The sequence below is a fragment of the Festucalex cinctus genome, chromosome 7, assembly GCF_051991245.1.
Source record: "Festucalex cinctus isolate MCC-2025b chromosome 7, RoL_Fcin_1.0, whole genome shotgun sequence".
Lineage (NCBI taxonomy): Eukaryota > Metazoa > Chordata > Actinopteri > Syngnathiformes > Syngnathidae > Festucalex > Festucalex cinctus.
In genome coordinates, this window is record NC_135417.1 from 22,675,626 (window position 1) to 22,695,683 (window position 20,058).

General features: G+C 40.6%; 1 protein-coding gene and 1 long non-coding RNA gene across 2 annotated transcripts in view; one reads left to right on the forward strand and one right to left on the reverse strand.

The window, feature by feature from the left end:
• LOC144022400 (myelin basic protein-like) overlaps positions 1-20,000 on the forward strand; it is a 58,285-nt gene extending 38,285 nt beyond the window's left edge. Inside the window, exon 4 of the mRNA XM_077527152.1 lies at positions 19,699-20,000. Within this exon, the coding sequence (XP_077383278.1) occupies positions 19,699-20,000 (302 nt within the window). The remainder of the gene's footprint in view (positions 1-19,698) is intronic.
• Positions 9,970-11,307, reverse strand: LOC144022574 (uncharacterized). Its single transcript, XR_013284365.1, has 4 exons — positions 10,843-11,307; positions 10,558-10,704; positions 10,448-10,481; positions 9,970-10,360 (listed from the first exon to the last, which is right to left on the reverse strand). It is a non-coding gene; the product is annotated as an uncharacterized LOC144022574 (long non-coding RNA).
• Positions 20,001-20,058: the final 58 nt, after the last annotated feature.

The window sequence follows — 20,058 nt, forward strand, 5'->3', positions numbered from 1 at the left end:
GAAGCGTGTTCAACTTTATTGGTACCTATTTTAGTGCAGCAAACACCATGGCTCGCCCCATGCTGTTCCGTGTCTGGGGTGCCTCTTCGCTCACTTCCTGTTTGTGCTGCTTTACCACCGAAAGGCAAACACCACCATCAGCTGTGTGGCTGTTAAAAGCCCATAATGGCTCCATTACATGGACCAGCCTGAAGCAGGCATCCACTCAGCAAAGCAGACCCCTTCTGTCTGTCTATCTGTCTATTTATTGCTGACCCATGCTGCATAACCATTTCTCCAGCATGGCAGGGAGGGCTGAGGGGGACTAAATAACGGTGTATGCATTGGAGAATGGAAACACAGCAGAGTTTAGGAGATAAGTACAATGTTTTTTTGATCAGACAATGCAGTCTGATAAACCAGTCAGATGTAGTCAGTTAAAACAAAGTAGCAAAACACTGTTTCTATTACACAAGCCAGCACGTACATACAATGATTCACTTGAATGAGATGACTATTCCATTTTAAATCTGTGATATGCATTGTTTAACTTTAGTAGGTTAATAACTGGGATGGCTTTTTCAAAGAAAAGCTAGAGATGCTGAAAAGTACAGGTACGGGATGTATATTTTGTCTGCAAGCGATCGCTTAGTTCAAGTAAAATCTTCCTGTTCTGCCGTGACCCTGTGTAAAAAATAAATAAAAAATCAAGGTCCAAACGGCATTTGTGGGTCCTGACCTTAACCTTATCCAACATCTTAGGGGTCAGCTAGAATGATGATTTGTCGGCTCAGTCGTGCAACGTGAGTGACTTCTGACCTCACAAATGTTCTTCTTGATGATTGGACAAAAAGTTCCACAGATAGCCTGAAGCCTTGTTAAAAGTGTAACCCCGGGTTTTCACTGGATGCGGTTGCGGTGCGGTTGCGGTGCGGTGCGTCTTGACTGCGTGCTCCGGACGGGTCAATTTTTTTGTCAATCCACACCGGCTCCGCACAGCTGCGGTCCGGCAGCTCCGTCGCCGCCCACTTCCCAACGTGTCTCGCGGGACCGCGCGCGCGCGATCATGTGGCATTTCACAACGAGGTGGACTTCTTTTGATTTAACCTTTTCTTCTTCTTCTGCTATGAGATTCCATGCAGCATCCTTTTTTTGTTGTCCTTGTAAAGTATACTAATAACGAGAGTCGGGTCAGTGCGGGTCCACTCTTTATTTCTGTCTTCCGCGTCCGGCTGCCGCTCAGTACGGCAAGCGAGACGGGCACAACAAGCAATCGCGAACATCAAACTCACAATACATTACAGTCCTTATAAAAAGGATGTGCCGTGTCATATATATTTTGTGGTTGTCCACCTCCAATATAAACCTCTCCTCGTCCATGTTCGCTGGTGTCTAAACCGTGAATGAGCACATGGCCCGGCGACGCCCACGTCACGTTTTGCTGAAAAACTTGCGAAATAGGAGCTGGCGAGTGTTTTATTCTGAAAAGTAACCGGAAATTTATTTTGAAACTGCCTCGGTCTTCCTGTCCCGCTCGATGTGTTTTGTGCTAGCTTGCCATTTGCCGGAGGCCTACCGCTGCGGCGTCCGGCAAAAATAGAAAATAGGTCTATCCTTGCGGAAGGCTTGCGGCACGCCGCAGGCCTTCCGCAGTCGACACGCAACGCACCCGCAAGCGGTGTAAACTGCACCATTCGAATGAATGGAATCTAATTGCTTGCGTCGCCGGACCGCACCGCAACCGCACCGCAACCGCATCCAGTGAAAACCCGGGGTAATCAGAAAGGGATGAATGGGGGGATTGTTTGCGTAGCTATTCAGTTTTGTTTTGTTTTCACTTCCTGTTGACACTATGCTCTGCAGTCCAATGTACCATTATGCATAACAGATGCACTGCACATATGCTGTGCACAATTAGGCAAGTGAGTGTTCTGGCTATTTTTACCACTTGAGGCATATTTTTAAATGCGCTATATCAAGGTATGATATACAGTAAGATAAATTGAGGCACCCAAAAATAGTTATTGTCTAATTTTGAGGTGCTGATTTCAGATTTGAAGCAAATTTTCAACAACCATCACCTTTAGTTTTTGAGATATACGGAGATGCACATGAATGTGTAAGCTACATGCATTCATGGCTACCAGTTGTGTCCATTACAAGACTGTGTGGTTTTATTAATGCAGTTTCAATTCATCAATTTAAAGGGGCCCTCATATGAAATGTTCATTTTTTGGGGGGGGTTGGTCAAAAATATGCCTTACTACAGCCTGACAAAGTCCCCAAGTTATAAGATAAACGACCCATGTTTCCCTTTCCTAGCACTCTCAAATGGGCTGTTTCAGCAGGTCGGTTTTACACGTCACTAACCCCACCTTTTCGGTTTTACACGTCACCAGCTCAGCGCGAACTCCACCCTCATAATTTTCAACCCCTCCCGCTGCCGGAGATTTCCAACCCACGAACAAACAGCACCAGCAGCAGGCAGCATGGCAGCAAAACAACCAAATAGGAACTGCGCTGAAACAGAATGTACAAAGGACAACAAAATCATTTTTCTTCTGCCACAGAAAGGCTTGTGGTTGGACTTTATTTATGCATTAAATATGCCCAAGCAACTCCCAAAACGCGTTAGTTCCCGCAAGTGGGGTGGCCGATTTCGCGGTCCTTATATCTCCGGCCCAGAGGGTTGTGGAGGGCCGGCACTGACGCCGATGGAAAGCCGAGGTCGACCCGGTTCCGGGGATGTGTTCATTTTCCCCGTAGGACTTATGGTTCGACCGGTACCGGGGTGTCAGTCCCAGTAACTGTACCCGGAAATTGTGCACCGTGAGGAGGGTTAGCAGCCCTGACAGTTTGTGGCAAACATTTTACTGACGACTGCTTCATGAATTTGGGACAATACAAATGTGGATTAGCAAAACATTTTTCACTTACCCCGGGATTGGTACCAACTATTGGAAGTAAAGCATGCAAAAGCATTGCCAATATTCCTTCAGGTGCAGACGTGAAGACTCCGTTTGTAAACAGGAGCACACGGAAAAGACGAGACTTGTCCACTCCCAACTCATTTTGTAGTCAAAAACACACTGAAGTCTGGCGAGCCTTGGCCACGCCCACCAAAAATCAGATCGTTTGATGCTAGGCTAACAATAGACCTTTCTAGTGGAGATTGCAACTCTACAACAAGGTACAATTTCGTGAACATTTCTTTTGATACAGTATTAGGGCGTCCAGAGGATGATTGGGGTCATTGCTGCAAGGCTCATTTCAGGTGATCTTTAAGCAGAAGGACTGGAGATCTAGGAATAGGTGCTTCTTCATCCTCTTCATATCAAGCTAGGTTTAATGAAGAATTTTGTGAAGGCCATGGACAAAAATGGTGCTGCCTTCCAACATTTGTTTACTCTGTTCCCACTCTGAGTTCTGCTAAACTTTAACTTATTTTGTGTTTTATTTTCTAACCATACAGGTCAAGGGAGTTTAATGTTGGTTGAAATTGTGTGTTGCCTAGCTCAGTGGTTCTCAACCGCGGTCCTCAAGTACGACTAACCAGCCTGTTTTCCGTGTCTCTCACAGCCAACACAGGTGTTTCAAATGATTAGCTCATCAGAAAGCTTGATAACGCAACTCAGGTGTGTTGGTTGAGAGAGACATGGAAAACAGGCTGGATCGGGGTACTCGAGGACCGGGGTTGAGGACCAGTGGTCTAGCTGGTCAAGTAGTTTGCCGACATCCTATGGCTAAGGTAAATGGTTCCAAATATAATGTTGCCCATCTGCCTAATACAGTGATTCTCAAAATTTGGTACCACCAGTAATACACAGGCTTACCTCTGGTGGTATGCTAAGTAATCATTGAAAATTGCATTGAAACACTCGCAGTACTGCAGTTGTCCCTAAAGGCAACAAACTGAGTGTGATTTAAATTGGCTGGGTAAGTCAAGAGGTGGGGGGAGAGAGAGGGAGCAGAAAGCGATTGTGTATTTCATTCTGACACCCAGGCTGGCAGTTGTCATACAGTACCAGTTTAATCTTGTTTTGGCATGATTACGACTAATCATTTGTTTTTAAATAATACATTGTTGATAGCTCACAATGTGTCCTGGTTTCTTCCTCCAATCAAAGGCAGCAACATTAACAACTTTGGTTACTGTGGGAGCGCCATTGAAGGTGCCAGATGTACTCGGGCTGCCAAATCAGTTCAGGGAGGTTGAATCAACAACAAACCAACAGCCCAAGCAAGTGAGAAATTATGGCTCTAATTCATTGGTGTCAAATAGGGGTGTAAAAAAAAAATCGATTCGGCGATATATCGCGATACTACATCGCGCGATTCTCGAATCGATTCAATAATCGGCAGAATCGATTTTTTTTTTTTTTTTTTTTTTTTTTTTTTTTTTTTTTTTTTTTTTTTTTTTTAGGATTCACACCTTGAGCATGGAAGAATGTTATATGAACGGCACATTAAGCCTTAATATTTTTATTTTAATGCTGTTCAAATGTGAAACAGATTGCAAACTGTTTGTGTACAGTGGCTCACGGTTATAAGCCTCAAGTTTTAGATAAATATATTCATACAAATCTTACAGTGTACATGTACAAATTTACTGATAGTATTTTCTAAATTTGAATGGAAAAAAATCGCAACAATCGACTTATAAATTCGTATCGGGATTAATCGGTATCGAATCGTGACCATTCGTATCGGGATTAATCGGTATCGAATCGAATAGTGACCTGTGAATCGTGATACGAATCGAATCGTCAGGTACTAGGCAATTCACACCCCTAGTGTCAAACATATGGCCTGTGGGCCGGATCAGGCCCGCAAAGTGGTTTAATCCGGCCCGCGAGATTATTTTGTAAGGGTAAAAAATAATAATAATAATAAATAAATAAAAACGCAGACCAGCATAAATCAAACACAAACATGCTGAATAAGACACATTCAACACAGATGACAAGGATTAATGTCCCTATAACTTCAACGGCACCGCATGATGCATTTGTGAGCAACATACAGGTATATGCAAAATAGGTTGATATAATACCCGGAACTCACACAGGCAGAGTGTTGCTGCATTCCATTTGCATTTGTGTTATTTTTTTGGGATATTATATTTACAGTTGCGTCCTGCAATTTTGGGCTGGACTGGCCTGCAAATACCAGAAGTCTGTGTATAATTGACGGCAATAAAAAAAAAATTATATATATATATATATATATATATATATATATATATATATATATATATATATATATATATACACACACACACCCACACACACACACACACAATGATTTTATTAGGGATGTAACGATAGCCAAACATCACGACATGATATTATGACGATATGAAGGTCACGATACGATAATTATTACGATATTGTGGGGATGTTGGCGATACAAAAAAAGGGTCAAATATTGTTTAAAAAAAAAAAAGCTTATACAAAAACTACACAATAGCGTGCTTTTGTACAATATAGCAATGCATATAAACAACCTACAATCTCTAATAAGACTTATTATGAGTCACTTACTTGCTAATGCACGCACATATTGAGTTCCTCCACATATTGACTCGATTCACAATCATATTTCCCCTTCAAGTTCCCCTTCATCTGACCAATAGCGAAGATTTTAATCATAGAAGGGCCAAAACAGGCCTTATGTAAATTAAACTGCGTGAAAAAAATAGCCATCAGAGGGTGCTAGAACTGCACAAATGGAAACAAACCTGACTTTTTAAAAAGATGGGCTGCTTTTAATATCGTGACATGACGACGATGATATATGTGGCAGTCATAATATCGCGATATAACAATGTTGCCATTATCGCTACATCCCTAGATTTTACCGATCCGGTGCACTTGGTAATATATTTTCCTCCATATGGCCCCTGAGCTAATTTGAGTTTGACACCCCTGCTCTAATTGTATAAAATTTTATTTTATTTGAAGCGAGACAGGAAGATTCCAATCTGTAATGTGGTATGTGGTCAAGTACTGTGCCATAAATGCATCGTATCTCAAATGTGTGTATGAATAGGTATTGAAGCCCTGCTGTACATTTGTGTCATGCAAGCGCCGTGGTTCAGTAATTTGCCTCCGTGACAGTGTCAGACACAGGGTGACACGAGCCCCGTCACTGCCATTATGAAGCCCCTCCTTCCCTCTCAAAGGCTGTGATTGTGAAAGGGAAGCATCCATCACTGAAACAGTGTCCTTTGCTTTGACACCATTGTTCACATTCACCCATTCCTCTCAGCTCCCTCTCTCGCCTCTGATCTCTTTCCTTTTCCCTCAGATTTCTCACTTTCACTCACAAAGGGATGAGGTTTAGCTGATGGGAATATGCTGCAGAATTCAAATGTTCTTCTTTTCTTTTTGGTTTTAGTTTGCCCCAGATGCATCCTTGATTATGCTGATGCACTCATTTTCCTCTTTTTCAGATTACATTTCATGTGGCAACACACCATGTTTCTATGCATTTTGTGTTTGTGGCACCATGTTGTAAGATGGCGTGCATCTGTGTGTGCTTGTGGTCTTTTGAACTAGTCATCTGGCCTTGACCAGCTGGCAGGACAATTATCCAAAGTGAGTGTTTTTTATGTGTGTGTGTTTTTTTGGCGTGAAGAGTCCAAGATGAGGCGATGATGGGTAAACTAAGAGAGCACCAAAGCTGACCCTTGTAGCGACATTGCACTGATTAAACAAACACTTGACAGAATCATTAAAAAAAAAAAAAAAGAAGTTAATCACATTAATGAGCTTTCTCTTACAATAACACATTGCCACAGATTGGTTACTTTAGTTTTACATTAGTAGCATATTAACATCTCTGCACTGATTTATTTTTCAATAACACAATTTCCTATTACTTACGTCAAAGAGGAAGAAAAAATCTACATGGTGTACTACAGAGCTTTCAGTCTTTTGGTTGCTCCTGGAGCAAGAATTTATTCCCTGAAAGATTATAATTAAGAACATTCAAGTAAAAAGAGCTTGAGCCCGGATCAGTTCATTCACTTAAAGCTACTATATAGAGGATTTCCCCCACAAATATCTTAACAATAGCCTTTTTATTTGACCATTTATGACTGAAACATATTCTAATTAGTAGATCAACATCTTAGCTGTTCACAATGGGTACTCCTACAAGCCTCTGGCCAATATTATTTTGAAAGCGTCCAGTCCGAATCCTTCGAATTTCCCGCCCTCTGTCTGCGGGATGTGACGTCATGCGCGTCCTCGTCAGTTGTTTCCTGTCGCGCGAAGACGGAACTAGTACTAGTACAGTGCAGTTTGTTTTCGGCCACAGGTGGCAGTAGCGATTTGAAATTTTAAATCTTCCATATAGCTGCTTTAAAGTAAGCCCAAACCGCATATGAATTGCCTAGTGTGAGCTCACCCTTAATGTGATGTCATCAAGTCGGGTATCTGAATAGAATGTGCATTTTTTTAAAGTCATTATTGAAATGGGATGTCAGGATCATTAAAGGAGCCGGCCGGGAAAGCAGAATGTTGTAGTTGTTCCGTTGTCAGTCTTATCGCTGAACGTCTGAAGTCCTGAATGCTGAATGTGGTTTTGGAGACAGTGAAGTGTCTTTTCTTGCATTGTGGGTGCTTCACATCCAACATGAATGTCGTAGCAGAGGGGTTTTCACCGCTGGGTAGGAGTTTTGGTCTGAAGCCACATACTGTCATTCCTCGTGTTTGTTCAAAGGAATGTTTTCCGTTCCACAATCCCACAATGCTCGGCTTCACATCGAGGAAGAGGAGGAAAACTGATGAGATTTAGATCCCACTCTTTGCATACCTTGATCTTCCTTTCTCCTTTTGTTCACTAAACTTCACAATTGAACTGATCAGAGAAGTGTTGACCAAGTTCAAGTCTCAATTATACGCTAGTCAAAATATAAAACATTTGGAACATTTTGGCCTCAATTTAAGTGTAAGTGACTGAAGTGGTCCCTTCGCGGATTCACTCTATCGCGGATTTTTATTTGTTCCATAACATAAGTCCATTGTTACTTACACTGTAGTCCCAATGTAGTCCCATGCAAACGAAAGTGCATCAAATTATTATAATGTGAGTGAACCTGTATAGCAGATTCATACAGTGATAACAATGCCAGCCAAATGGCCTTGTCATGCTTTCCACATCTTTTTTTGTTACCATAGCAACTTAATGCATATATGTGTACGATGAATCCACATTGAGCACCTGTTTCACCTTGTGCTTGTGAGAAAAGCTCCATCGGTATCACGTTCTTTATCATTTGAAATTTAAAAGTCAGGAACCCAAAATAATAAACCTGCACGTTATTGTCTTCTCCATACTCCTCCAAACCACCATGAATTTCTTCATCATAGTCATTGACCGTCTCTGACGTCCTGATCGGCTCGAACGTGTATAACTCTCTTGTTTACCCTCGGGGGAATCGAGTGGTACATCTTCTTCATTATCTACAAATATGTCTTAACAATATATCTTTGTCGACTGGTTCCGCTGGTTCAACGTCCTTAATCACATCACTCCCGTCTAAGGCTAGGAAACAAAAGTCGACTTTAAAAATCGACTGGAAAAATTTAAGTCGACGCTCTGCCCGGAACCATGTTTGCGCCGCCGCCATCCATGTTTCACACGGACCTTTTATGCCTACGCGCAGAGTGTGTTCCGAACTACCGTGCGATGGAGGAGGACAGAGTTAAAAAAAAAAAAAAAAAAGACTCCTGTCACTCCCCTAACAAAAGACAAGGAATGTCCAGAGTTTGGGACCCTTTTGAAAAGATTGAGAAGACAAATAGTTGTTTGCAAATTGTGCAAAACAACAATGGCGTACCATAGCAGTATGTCATCAATGATGCAGCATGTTACGAGGAAACATCCATTTGCAGTGATTTAAGAAACCAGAGCAAGATAACTTTAGTTATTATTATTATTAGTGTGATACTATTGCTATTTAGAACGCAATGCACTGCACTGTATGTTGATGGAACTTGCCGCTTGTTTGACTCTAAATTTAAGGCACCAGTAGAGGATGCGAGTAGCAATGCATTGTTAAGCTAACCGCCTACCTGCACTCGACATTCTCAATGAGAAGGCTGTTTGGCACTGGCACACAATATCCTTTAATCACACGCACGCACATTCACTATGTAATGGCCAGGACAGTAACAAAAGTACACATTGAAGGGAAGGGGATGATTCACTTGACAAGGTTGAGGATCACAGTGTGTGCGTGTGTGTGCGAGCGCACCGCAGTTAGACTGTAAATTGAAGACTATTATTGTACAGGAAATATAAGGAACAATGGGTACAATATATCCAGATTATCCACTCAATTCAACACACGAACATTTGCAACCTCAAAACAAAACAAAAATAAGTAAATAAAATAATAATAATAATTATTATTATTATTATTATTATTATTATTATTGTATTTGTCGTTAAAAATATGAGAGAAAGTTTTAAAATAAAATAAAAAAGTCGTTAGTGACAGCTATTTTATTTCATAACTAGCACGAATCAGGGTCAGCCGTCAATGCTCTGAAAAATTGGGAAATGCGACAAGGCCCACTTTATCTTCGTGTGTATATTCTGATACATTCCATTAACTAAGAAGCTCAGAATTTGTCAAGAAAAAAAAAAGAAGTAATATTAACTCTTTGACTGCCAGACATTTTCGGAAAAGGTAACCCCTATACTGCCAGCTGATTTACAGAATTTTACCGATCTTTCAAGCTCCACAGAAAATGTTGTGTTAGGACTATGGAAACGCGGATACTACCAAATGAAAGATTGAAGTCTCATCTTTCATCTAAAAAAAAAAGTTTGTTTCTACCTTATTCGGATCTCCAGTAATCAACAATAGAAAACAGCTTCGTTTCACCCAAATCCTCTATTTTCTTCCAAAATACGGAGAAATCAAGCTTTTTGTGAAACGATGTTATTTCATGCACTCTAGTGAATTTGGCACTTTTTTTTTTTGCATGAGTGATTCTACAAACACCTAAACTTCTATAAAACACTACCCCAACAATAAAAAATGTTTTTTGATTGCAAAATAACAGTTTATTTACATGCAACAGTAGCAATCCGAACAAACAATTTGGAAAACTCTTTGCAAACTATTTACACGTGCGCAACAGTTTTTGTCAGTCTGCTTCTGCATGGACTGATTTGCGTAGAGGTTGGTATGATGAACGATGTGCTGGAGAAGTTCATCCGTGATGAAGAGCTCCAGGATGTCAGCTGGCAGGTGGGAATTCAGCTCTGCTGCAGCATCCCTTGGTCCTGGTTTTGCAGCAAAGGGGAAGATGGTTGGCTGCCAGCCGAATTCATCAACTTCATGCCAGCCAGACTTTGGGATCTGCAAATATACATTTCAATATCATATATTATTTTAGAGCACTGTGATGCAATGTGTGTGTGTGTGTGTGTGTGTGTGCATGTTTACCTTTTTTTCTTCGATGTATTGGTTGATGCACATTCTGTAAATTATAGAAGAAGTTTACCATCAAATATTTTATTAGAGCTGTGGAGAATCTTTTTTTTTTTTCTTTTTACCTTTGTTCTGCTCACTGTGAGAAGGGTCACTTTGGGCCCTATGAGGGGGAGCTTGTTGCGGTGTATTGAAAACGTTTTTTTTTTTTTTTTTTTTTTTTACCTTTCTTTGTCGTAGAACCAGCGGTCGGACGTTGCTGTGAGCACGATCTATAAAACATACATTCACGTTTGTATAGGTAATAGATGTTCTAGTGTATATCAGCACATTTACACACGCTGCTAGCAGATCGCCGAAAAGTTTGTAAAGTAATCTTACTAGCAATCTCTTAGCGTGTTAGCGCTTACCTTCATGTTCTTTGGAAGACTGTCCAAGACTGTCTTGCATCGGACCCATAGTAGTCGTCATCGTCCGATGAAACGTCATCTGTGCAGACGTGCTCAGTTGTGCACCACTTTTCTCCGGTGTTAGCATCGCTAGCCGGTGGGGCCTTAGGACGTTATTAGCATCGCTAGCCGGTGGGGCCTTAGGACGTGGTCGAAACGGCCGCGTCACCGCTTCAACTATGACTTAACTCCGTCATCACTGTGCTCTTGAGCACTGGTCGATGCTTTTGAGCTTTGAAAATAAGGATCAAGCGTGAGCTGATTGCCATCTGTAGCCTTTTTGACTCCCTTAGCCAAGTTAGCCATTCTCTCCCCCTCAACACTCTAGCTCCGCCTCTCTTCTTCTACTGTTGTCTCCTACCCGATCTTGTCCAAAAGACTCATCACAGCCATCTAGTGGCCAGGAATACTCATTATAGTAACCCGATCGGCGTGATACTTGGAGCACAGCTGCCCAAGGCTTTCCTCCACCCGTTTCCATAAAAAAACATAGTAGACGTCAATTAACGTCTATGGCGGCCAATTCTTGGTTTATACCGAACGTCATTAAACGGTTATGGCGGTCAAAGAGTTAATGATGAATTTGATTTCTCAGCTTTAAAGATAGAAAAGTGCAACAGCGCTCCCAACACTTGTGGTAGAAACAGGCTAATGCGCTCCTGGCCTAAATTGGTTAAAGGAGTATAAAGATAAAATTCCTGGCATGAAATATCTCAAACATTACAACAAACATTATAATGACATAATAATGGAGACCATTGTGTCTGACCGCGCTGGATGTTGAAGATGTTGAAGACGTATACCTGCTTGCTGTGCTGGTGGTTACACTGATGCTGCTGGGGATTGGATCTCACTGGCTGTCTGATCGCCAGAAGAATGCAGAGGAAATGGCTGCGGCCACTTTGAGCTCCATCACTGGCGTGCAAGTCGGCCGAACTAAGGCCTGTGACGACACTTCTCTGGTGAAAAATGACCTTGCAGCACTTAACCTTGCCATGAACAGAATGAGGAGAGACATGGCCACAAGGTTGCTTGACTTGGAGAGAAAAGCTGGACTGGAGACTGCGATGAACCGGAATCGTGATGAAGACGGATCTGACTGAACGTGTGGTCGGACACATGGCTTTCATTATGCCCAGTTATCTAAAGCTACTGGACCGAGTCAATCTACATGGTATCAATCAACAAGTGATCAACAAACTATTGGAACGAATCTACTGTCTGGAACACGAACTACATGCGATCAAATCACTGGTGAAGATGAGCTGATTGAACTTTTAATAATCTAATTGCCTGAACTAAAAGACACCGAACGCAATCAACTGGATAACTAATATCATGGAAATGATGAACTGAGTGAACATTTATTATCCCTGCTGACTTTTCACTATTAGTTGTTTGCTTTTCTGCGTCCTAGTATAGTATGGGGGCGGGAAATTATAAGCTTCATGCTTCTTTCTGTCAGCCCTTTTTCTTTTCGGTTATTGTATGATGAAATGTTTGATTGTCACAATGCTGTCCGAAAGGAAAAATGAACAAATCAAATCAAATCAAACACAAGACCATGCCACACCTTAATTCCCCCCCCCCCCCCCTTCCGCCTTCTGTTGACATCACCCGTTACTGCAATGAGTTGATCTAAAGCGGCCATGTAAACAGACTATCCGGAGGGAAAATGTATTATAGGAGTGTGAGCAAAGTCAAAATATAGCTAACTACACGTCACCATTGCAACTCATGGATGAGGCATGTCACTGGGCCAGCAAATATTTCTGGATAACTGAAATTCTGAAAAACGATATATCACTACAACTGAGTGCTACTAGTACTTAAGTCTTTGCACATCTTCAGAAAATGTATTTGAACAGTTGTAAGGTATTTAGAAAAAAATACTTGAGTTAAATTTACACATTGTTGATATAGTTTGTATAAGTTTATTTTTCTATAGAGTTCCATGGACTGTCCAAAATGGTCACTTCATGCAAATTTCAACTTGTGAATATATATAGTATTAATGGTAGGAGCACTTTCAAAACACACCTGCTCCCACCAGGCTAGTGGATAATTAGCTTGTTTGCATGTAGTGCTGCTTCTGCTGTAGTAGTCCTCAATGTGATAGCTATGCAGCAGGTGGAGAGTGGTTGAGTTTTCTTGAATTCACAGCTTCTCATTTGATTCATATTCTTGCCTGCTTTCATCACATCTTCAAGCAACATCTTAAGTGAGACGAAAAGCCTGTAATGTGATGTTTCCAATGAATTCACACTGATAACATCCTTCGACTTTCATATTGAAATTGAGAGGCTCCAGCTGCCTATACTTGACTTCAAACAGTTTAAGCAAAATATTCAAACAAGATTCATACCATTGAGGGTGAGGTACACAAAAGCCAGCTTGATCTGATCAAAAGACGTGAGAGCGTGACAAAATTGTCGAGTTGTCCAGAGTCCATGGACCATTTCTGCAGCATAAATTAGGATTAACAACATTAAACACAGGCAACTTGAAGTTTTCCTGCATTGTAATTCTTACTTTTGACAGTGATTGACGTTGCACCTACAAGTCAAGAAAAGAACATCATGCCACTGAGCTCTGTAGGATTTTACAGACATTTCAAGTGGTCATTCCATGTTTTCTTTTCTTTTTTGTTTTTCACAAATATGGTGGCTCAAAGTACAATTTTAAATTTTCACTATACAAGTGTTTCAATGTTTGTCTTTTAAATTATCTTCAAGGGGTATTATCTTAAAAAAAAAAAAAAAAGTTTTGCAAAAATTCTAGAAATAAGCAAAATGTCTGATTTATTTCTTTGCTTCGCAAAATCTTCTGAGACCTCTTTGACATCATGCTTGGTGGCATACTGTTGTGTTGTTTAGTCACTTTGAGGCATTTTTCCAGAAAATTGCTTATTGATTTCCTAATAAGTTGGAATATGAGACAAAACTATGTGGATACATCATTGTTTAAAATGTATGATCAAAAAAATCACAAGGCCCAGGGGCCACAACAAAACTACAAAGAAACTTTGTCACCATCATTATGCAGTATTGTCTCTTTTCCTTGATGCATTCATTGCAGTTCTATACTGACAATTTTGCAAATTACAGAATAATGTTACCTCATAATAATAGCTCAACATTTGGTTGTGAATATTATTGTATTTCCAAGATTGTTCGCAGACAGTGACTTACAGTATATTTTGCTGACATGGAATGAAAGCGGGCAGGAGACATTTGAGGATTGCATATCTTCTCTTATTCGCATGAAAATACTTGGAAAACGCTGTACTGGGGTGCTTAGAAATGAAAACGTCTGATGTAAAGTAGATCTAAACTCCCACCATGTCTAGCACCAGCACATGATAGATGAGTGGTCGAATGTGACATATTTCATTCAAAGATTTGTGAACAGCGGGCATCAAACCATCTGAATCATTGTGGTGTTGTCTTTTTTTTTTTTTTTTTTTTTTTTTTTTTTTTTTTAAATCATCCCACTGGGCAGCACAATTACGGGGTTAGTCACACAAGCTATCTGGGGAGGGGTGTCTCAAAGTGTCCACTTCATGGCACAGATTTGCATCCGCCACCTGCGTCAGTTGCACGCTACATTTAAATGAAGTTGTTTGATTGGCCACGATTGAAGTCAGCAATGACCACTACTATAGCGGCGGAGCACTGCCTCTCACAGTTCCACTGGCTTGCTGCTCTTACTGCATGTTTTTTTTTTTTTAAAGTTCCATGGATCTAATTTAGATGTTTTTTGTTTTTAATGACCTCCAGCACCTTTGCTTTCTTCAATGAGGGCCAAGCTATTTTTAGGTTACCTGTCAATTACATTCATTAGGAAGTTGCACTCTATCACAGTGTCTAAAGGTGAATGTTACATGACCAAACCCAGAAAACAGGCGAGATGTGATTGATCGTTATCTGTGCTCTTAAGCACTGTGTGATGTCATTTTCAATTGACAACAAGTGGCAAAATGACTTTAGCAATTTGAAAGGAAAAAAAAAATTGAAATTTTTTGACTAGTGCATAAAACATGTTATTGTAAATATATATTTTTTTTACTTGTCTTCCCTTTTAAATAATTATGTAATGAAACCTATTAAACGAATACATCACCATTTTTTTCCCACTGGCTTTTTAGGTTTTAAGGCGCAAATTTGGTGAGTTAAGCAATTTGAATGTATTCCACGAACATGGATTAAAATGTTAAAAATAATGCATCAAATTATTGTCATTTTAAATAAATTGATTGATTTAACCCACTGTGCTTTGACAAACAATCTCATCAGACAGGTTTCTTAACCGCAAAGTATTTATGCATGTACATTTTACACTATGTAAGTACTGCAACATAATCCTGGTTGCTAAGATTACAAGATGATTCCTAAAAGTTAAATCAGATTGTGGCCTCATCTGCTGTTCCCATCTGCAATGTGACGAAAACTGTCTTAATAACTAACACAGACAGCAGCTCCTACTAACACTTGTATGACGTATTATGCTGCACTATAAATGACACACGTCAAATGTGTTTCTCCTTAAAAACATGCAATGGCAACAACCAATTGATTCTATGACGACCTGATTAGGGAAGAGGAAGAGAAAGTAACTGTCCTAAGTTGAGTGTGTTGTGCAAACTTGCCATTTTCTCAAAAATGCATGGAATTTTTCTCATTGTCCAGTTAATTGTAAATGTAACTTTCTGCATGACATACTATTGACTTTGTGAGAACATGCATAAAAAGGAGCATATAAAACATTCCTAATGCTGTAAAGTTAAGATGAAGAACCTAACAACTCCTAATCACATAATCCTCGTGTAAGTAGTGAGCTTGTGTCAGCAGCCTGGAGCGCTGAATCCTCAAATCTGGTAAGTGTCACCATGTTGAAATCCATACTTATAGGAGTTATTTTAGTGACACAAGACCCTTTGTCCCTTTATAATAACTATGCAGCTCTGACAATGGGCCATTGTTCACGCAATATTAGCATGCATACTGTCTCATGTAGTGCGACACCATTCCTCCACAGTACAGTGTGGATATTGTTTCATTGGCAGCAATGCACTGGATGTCCTCTACTGTAAGAGAATGTCTAGCAGCGCTCGATTTTCATTTGATTCAAATCTACTTGTATGTACCCGTGGGAATAATAAGGTTGGTTACATGCACAACATGATCCAATCAAATAGGATCTGTCAGAGTGATGTGGTTTGCACTGGACAGTTTGCAGTGGGGTGGTCAGTGCCTTGTTCAAATAATATGCTGAGATTGAGCTAGCAAACAGTCCAATATCCGTATGGTTCATTAGTGACATTCACAGAAAAAGGGTTGTGTGTTCAAATTGTTGCTTGGGCCTTTCCATGTGGAGTCTACAGCCTCCTCACACAGTCCAAAAAATATATACTCAACAAAAATATAAACACAACACTTTTATTTTTGCTCCCATTTTTTTTTTTTTTATAAGATTAACTAAAAGATCTAAAACATCTTCCAGATGCACAATATCGCACATTTCTCTCAAATCTATAGTGAGCACTTCTCCTCTGCCAAGATAATCCATCCCACCTCACAGGTGACAAGATACTATTACTGATTAGACACCATGATGAGTGCACAGGTGTGCCTTAGACTGCTCAGCAGTTTTTTTGGGGGGTTGGTCTGGGGACTCAGAAAACCGTTCTGACTCGTTTACTGATTATATATATATATATACTATTGTTGTTCCGATACCGATACCGAGGCCCCAATACTGCATTAAAACAGTGGTAACGGTGAGTACTAACAAGTAGCATGCCGATACCATTAATTACAACACTAAAAGGACTTTGGATGCAGCATCTTGTGTCTTGCTCATGCATAACATTCACTGATATGTGACATGTTCATTGCATGCCGATCTAAGATATCCTATTGGCCCTTGAATGCTCTGAACCAATGGCAGGACAGCTTTTTCATGTTGAGGAAAAAAAATCTTAGGTATCGGTATCGTCATCGGCTGTTACTGCAAAGCTGGGCATCGGAATCTGTATCAGGGGCCAAAACACAGTATTGGAACAGCACTAATATATACAGTATGTATGTGAGGTGGGATGGATTATCTCTGCAAAGTGCTCACTTATCACAGATTTCGACTGGTTTGTAAACAATATTTGAGAAAAATGATTGCGTATGTGGAAGAAGTTTTAGATCTTTGAGTTCAGTTCATAAAAAATGGAAGCAAAAACAGAAGTGTTACGTTTATATTTAAGCTTCAAATCACAAGCTTAATAACAAACATTCTCCCTCTGGAATTTCTGGTCAACAACAAAAATTCCATCAATTATAGCAAATCGTCCCAGTCTTGAAGTATCAAAGCAGCCCCAGACCATCACATTGCCATCAGCATGTTTCACTGTTGGAATGATGTTCGTTTTCTGAAACGCTCTGTTCATTTTCCGCAGGATGTAACGAGACACACTCCTTCCAAAAACTTGCATTTTGTCCGTCCATAGAATATTGGGAATCATTCAGATGTTTTCTATGCAAAAGTAAGATAAGCCTTTGTTCTTTTTCGTCAGCTGTGGTTTTCTGTTTGGGACTCTGCCATGGATGTCCGGTTGACTCATCAACACTGACCATAACTGAGTCAATGGCGGCCAGCTGGGGTTTTTTTTTTATTTATTTTTTAGACTTTGTACTGGGTTCCTCTGTGACTTCTTGGATGAATTGTTGCTTTGCACGTGGGGTAATTGGGTCAGCCATTCCTGGGAATGTTCACCATTGTTACATCTTTTCTCCATTTTTGAAATGACGGCTCTCACCGTGGTCCATTGAAGCCGTCAATCAGGTTTCCCCAATCCTGTTCTTCGAGGGCCAGACTCCTGCAGGTTTTAGATGTTTCTTCTGCCAACACACCTGGACCAGGATTGTGGAAGCCTACCCTAAAGCTTTAGGAATGGCTTTGTAACCCTTTTCAATCTGATAAATGTGAATAATTTTATTTCTCACCACGCATTTTGTTGAAGCCTTTTGAGATCTTTTGCTGATTGAATACAAACCCAGCAGGGCTCTGAGATCTACAGACTTAGGTCAATTAGTGAAATCCAGAGTTCAATGTAAACATGGTGAAGCTGCATTTAGCTGTTATGCTGCACACAAATGGAATAAACTATCAACATAAGTGAAGTCAGCTCTGAGTGTAGATGCTTTTAAATCCAGGTTAAAAAGATTTCTCGTATACCTTTTTCATTGAGGTATTTTAAACATTTTTAAATCATGTTTTATCATGTTTTATTTATTTTAGAAAACTTTCTTATGCTAAATGTTTTTAAAGTTTGCTGTTTAATGGTGGTTTAACATTGTCAATGTATGTTCTTTTAAGTAAAGTTTGCAAACGTTTACTTTTTCTCTTTCTTTGCTCTTCACTGATGTGTTGGTTGATGCTTTAGATGTTGTCATTCCTTGTGTAAAGCACATTGAGTTGCCATGTGTGTGTGAAATGTGCTATAGAAATAAACTTTTCTTGCTTTGACAAAATTTTGTCCAGCAGGGTGTCATGACTGGGTCACCAGGGTTAAGATTGGGTCATGACTGTGAGGTCAAGTCTTGCAAGGGTCATGTTTGGGTCATGACCGTGAGGTCAAGTGTCTTTTGTTTTGAACTGATGTTTTGAACCGATGTAATCGGCATCTAGTTTCAACTGGTTTTAAGCTATGTGATGTCATGAGCTATGTGATGTCAAGAATCTTTAATACCTTTACTTGGTCAACAGCCAATCAGATAATTCCATGTCAGTCCTGTTACCCACATGTTAGCCACAGCCAATCCGATCAATTGACTGTTTATTTAAGCCAAACCGAGAAGTGTGTGTTTGTCGGATTACTACCTCGGTTCCTCTGTGCATCTCCACAGCCCAAGAGGGCTTGGCGTCTCGTGATTCTCAATGCATTCTCATTGTTTCTCATCTAGTCAAGTTTGTTCTACGCCTCTCGATGTTATGCGAATAAAGAGTTAAAATCTCATTTGTGTCTGCGCTTTTGGGATACAATCTCAGAACGTAACACAGGGTCAGTGACTTCTTGCTTGAGGTCTGAACTTAACTAGGCTTGGGACTGGTCAGTGAAAATGAACTCAGCTTTCCAAAAAATGTGATTAGGCACAATTAATTCAGGATTTTAATAAGAGGGACAAGTACTTTGTCACACAGGCCAGATAAAAGAATACTTGTTTTTTCTGTTAACTCTTTGCTGCCACACGTTATCAAAAAAAAACAAAAAAACTTTGATATGACAAAGGCTTTGATTGGTCACGAAAAGATATACAATGCTTCCATCTGCTGGCCATAGTTGGTGTTTTTGATTCCACAACCCATTGACCAGGCAGCGCTGCACTTTGACGTTTGCGCTGAGAAAAAAAATTAAATAAAAAACTTAGTTGACATCATTTAACGTTTATGCATACGTTGATTTATTTTACTGATCGTTATTAAACGTTTTTGGCGGTCAAAGAGTTAAATAAAATCATGCAAAAACTATATCTTTTTTTCTACTTCGGTTATCTTTGAGATTTATTTTATTTGAAACCTCGTGGGGAAACAATGCAAAAAAAAAAAGAAAAAAAAGTAAGAATTTGTAGACAGACTCTGAAACAGGGATCAATTTCCAAGGAGATCAAGCAAAGTTCATTCCGGTTCAAACGCTGATGTTTTTGGACCTCTTAAACCCAGCAGCGGAAGACCTTGGTGTCGTGAAAAGAGCCCATTGTGATCCCGCAGTGTGCTGTGTGCCACGCAGGCCCGAGCCCATAAGTGACCCCTGTTGTTTCTTTGCAGGAACGGGTGAGACAGATGCCAACCAGAACAATGGCTGCATCTCGGAGAAGCCGGCGGTGACTGACTCCACGGGCGCTGAGGGCCCCCGCTCGGCCTGGACCTCCGCCAGCACAGCTGACGCTGACGCCGCCACACCGCCGCGCCCCCACCTGGCCCGCCTCTTCTCCCGAGATGCCCCGGGCCGAGAGGACAACACCTTCAAAGACCGACCGTCCGAATCGGACGAGCTGCAGACTATCCAGGAGCACAGCGGAGCGGCTTCAGAGTGCGGGTCGGAGAGCCCCGAGCAGGAACTAGACTAGCCTTTCCTCCCTTCCCTCTCTCCATCTCCGCCGTTTGCTCACGTGAACCCTCGCTTTT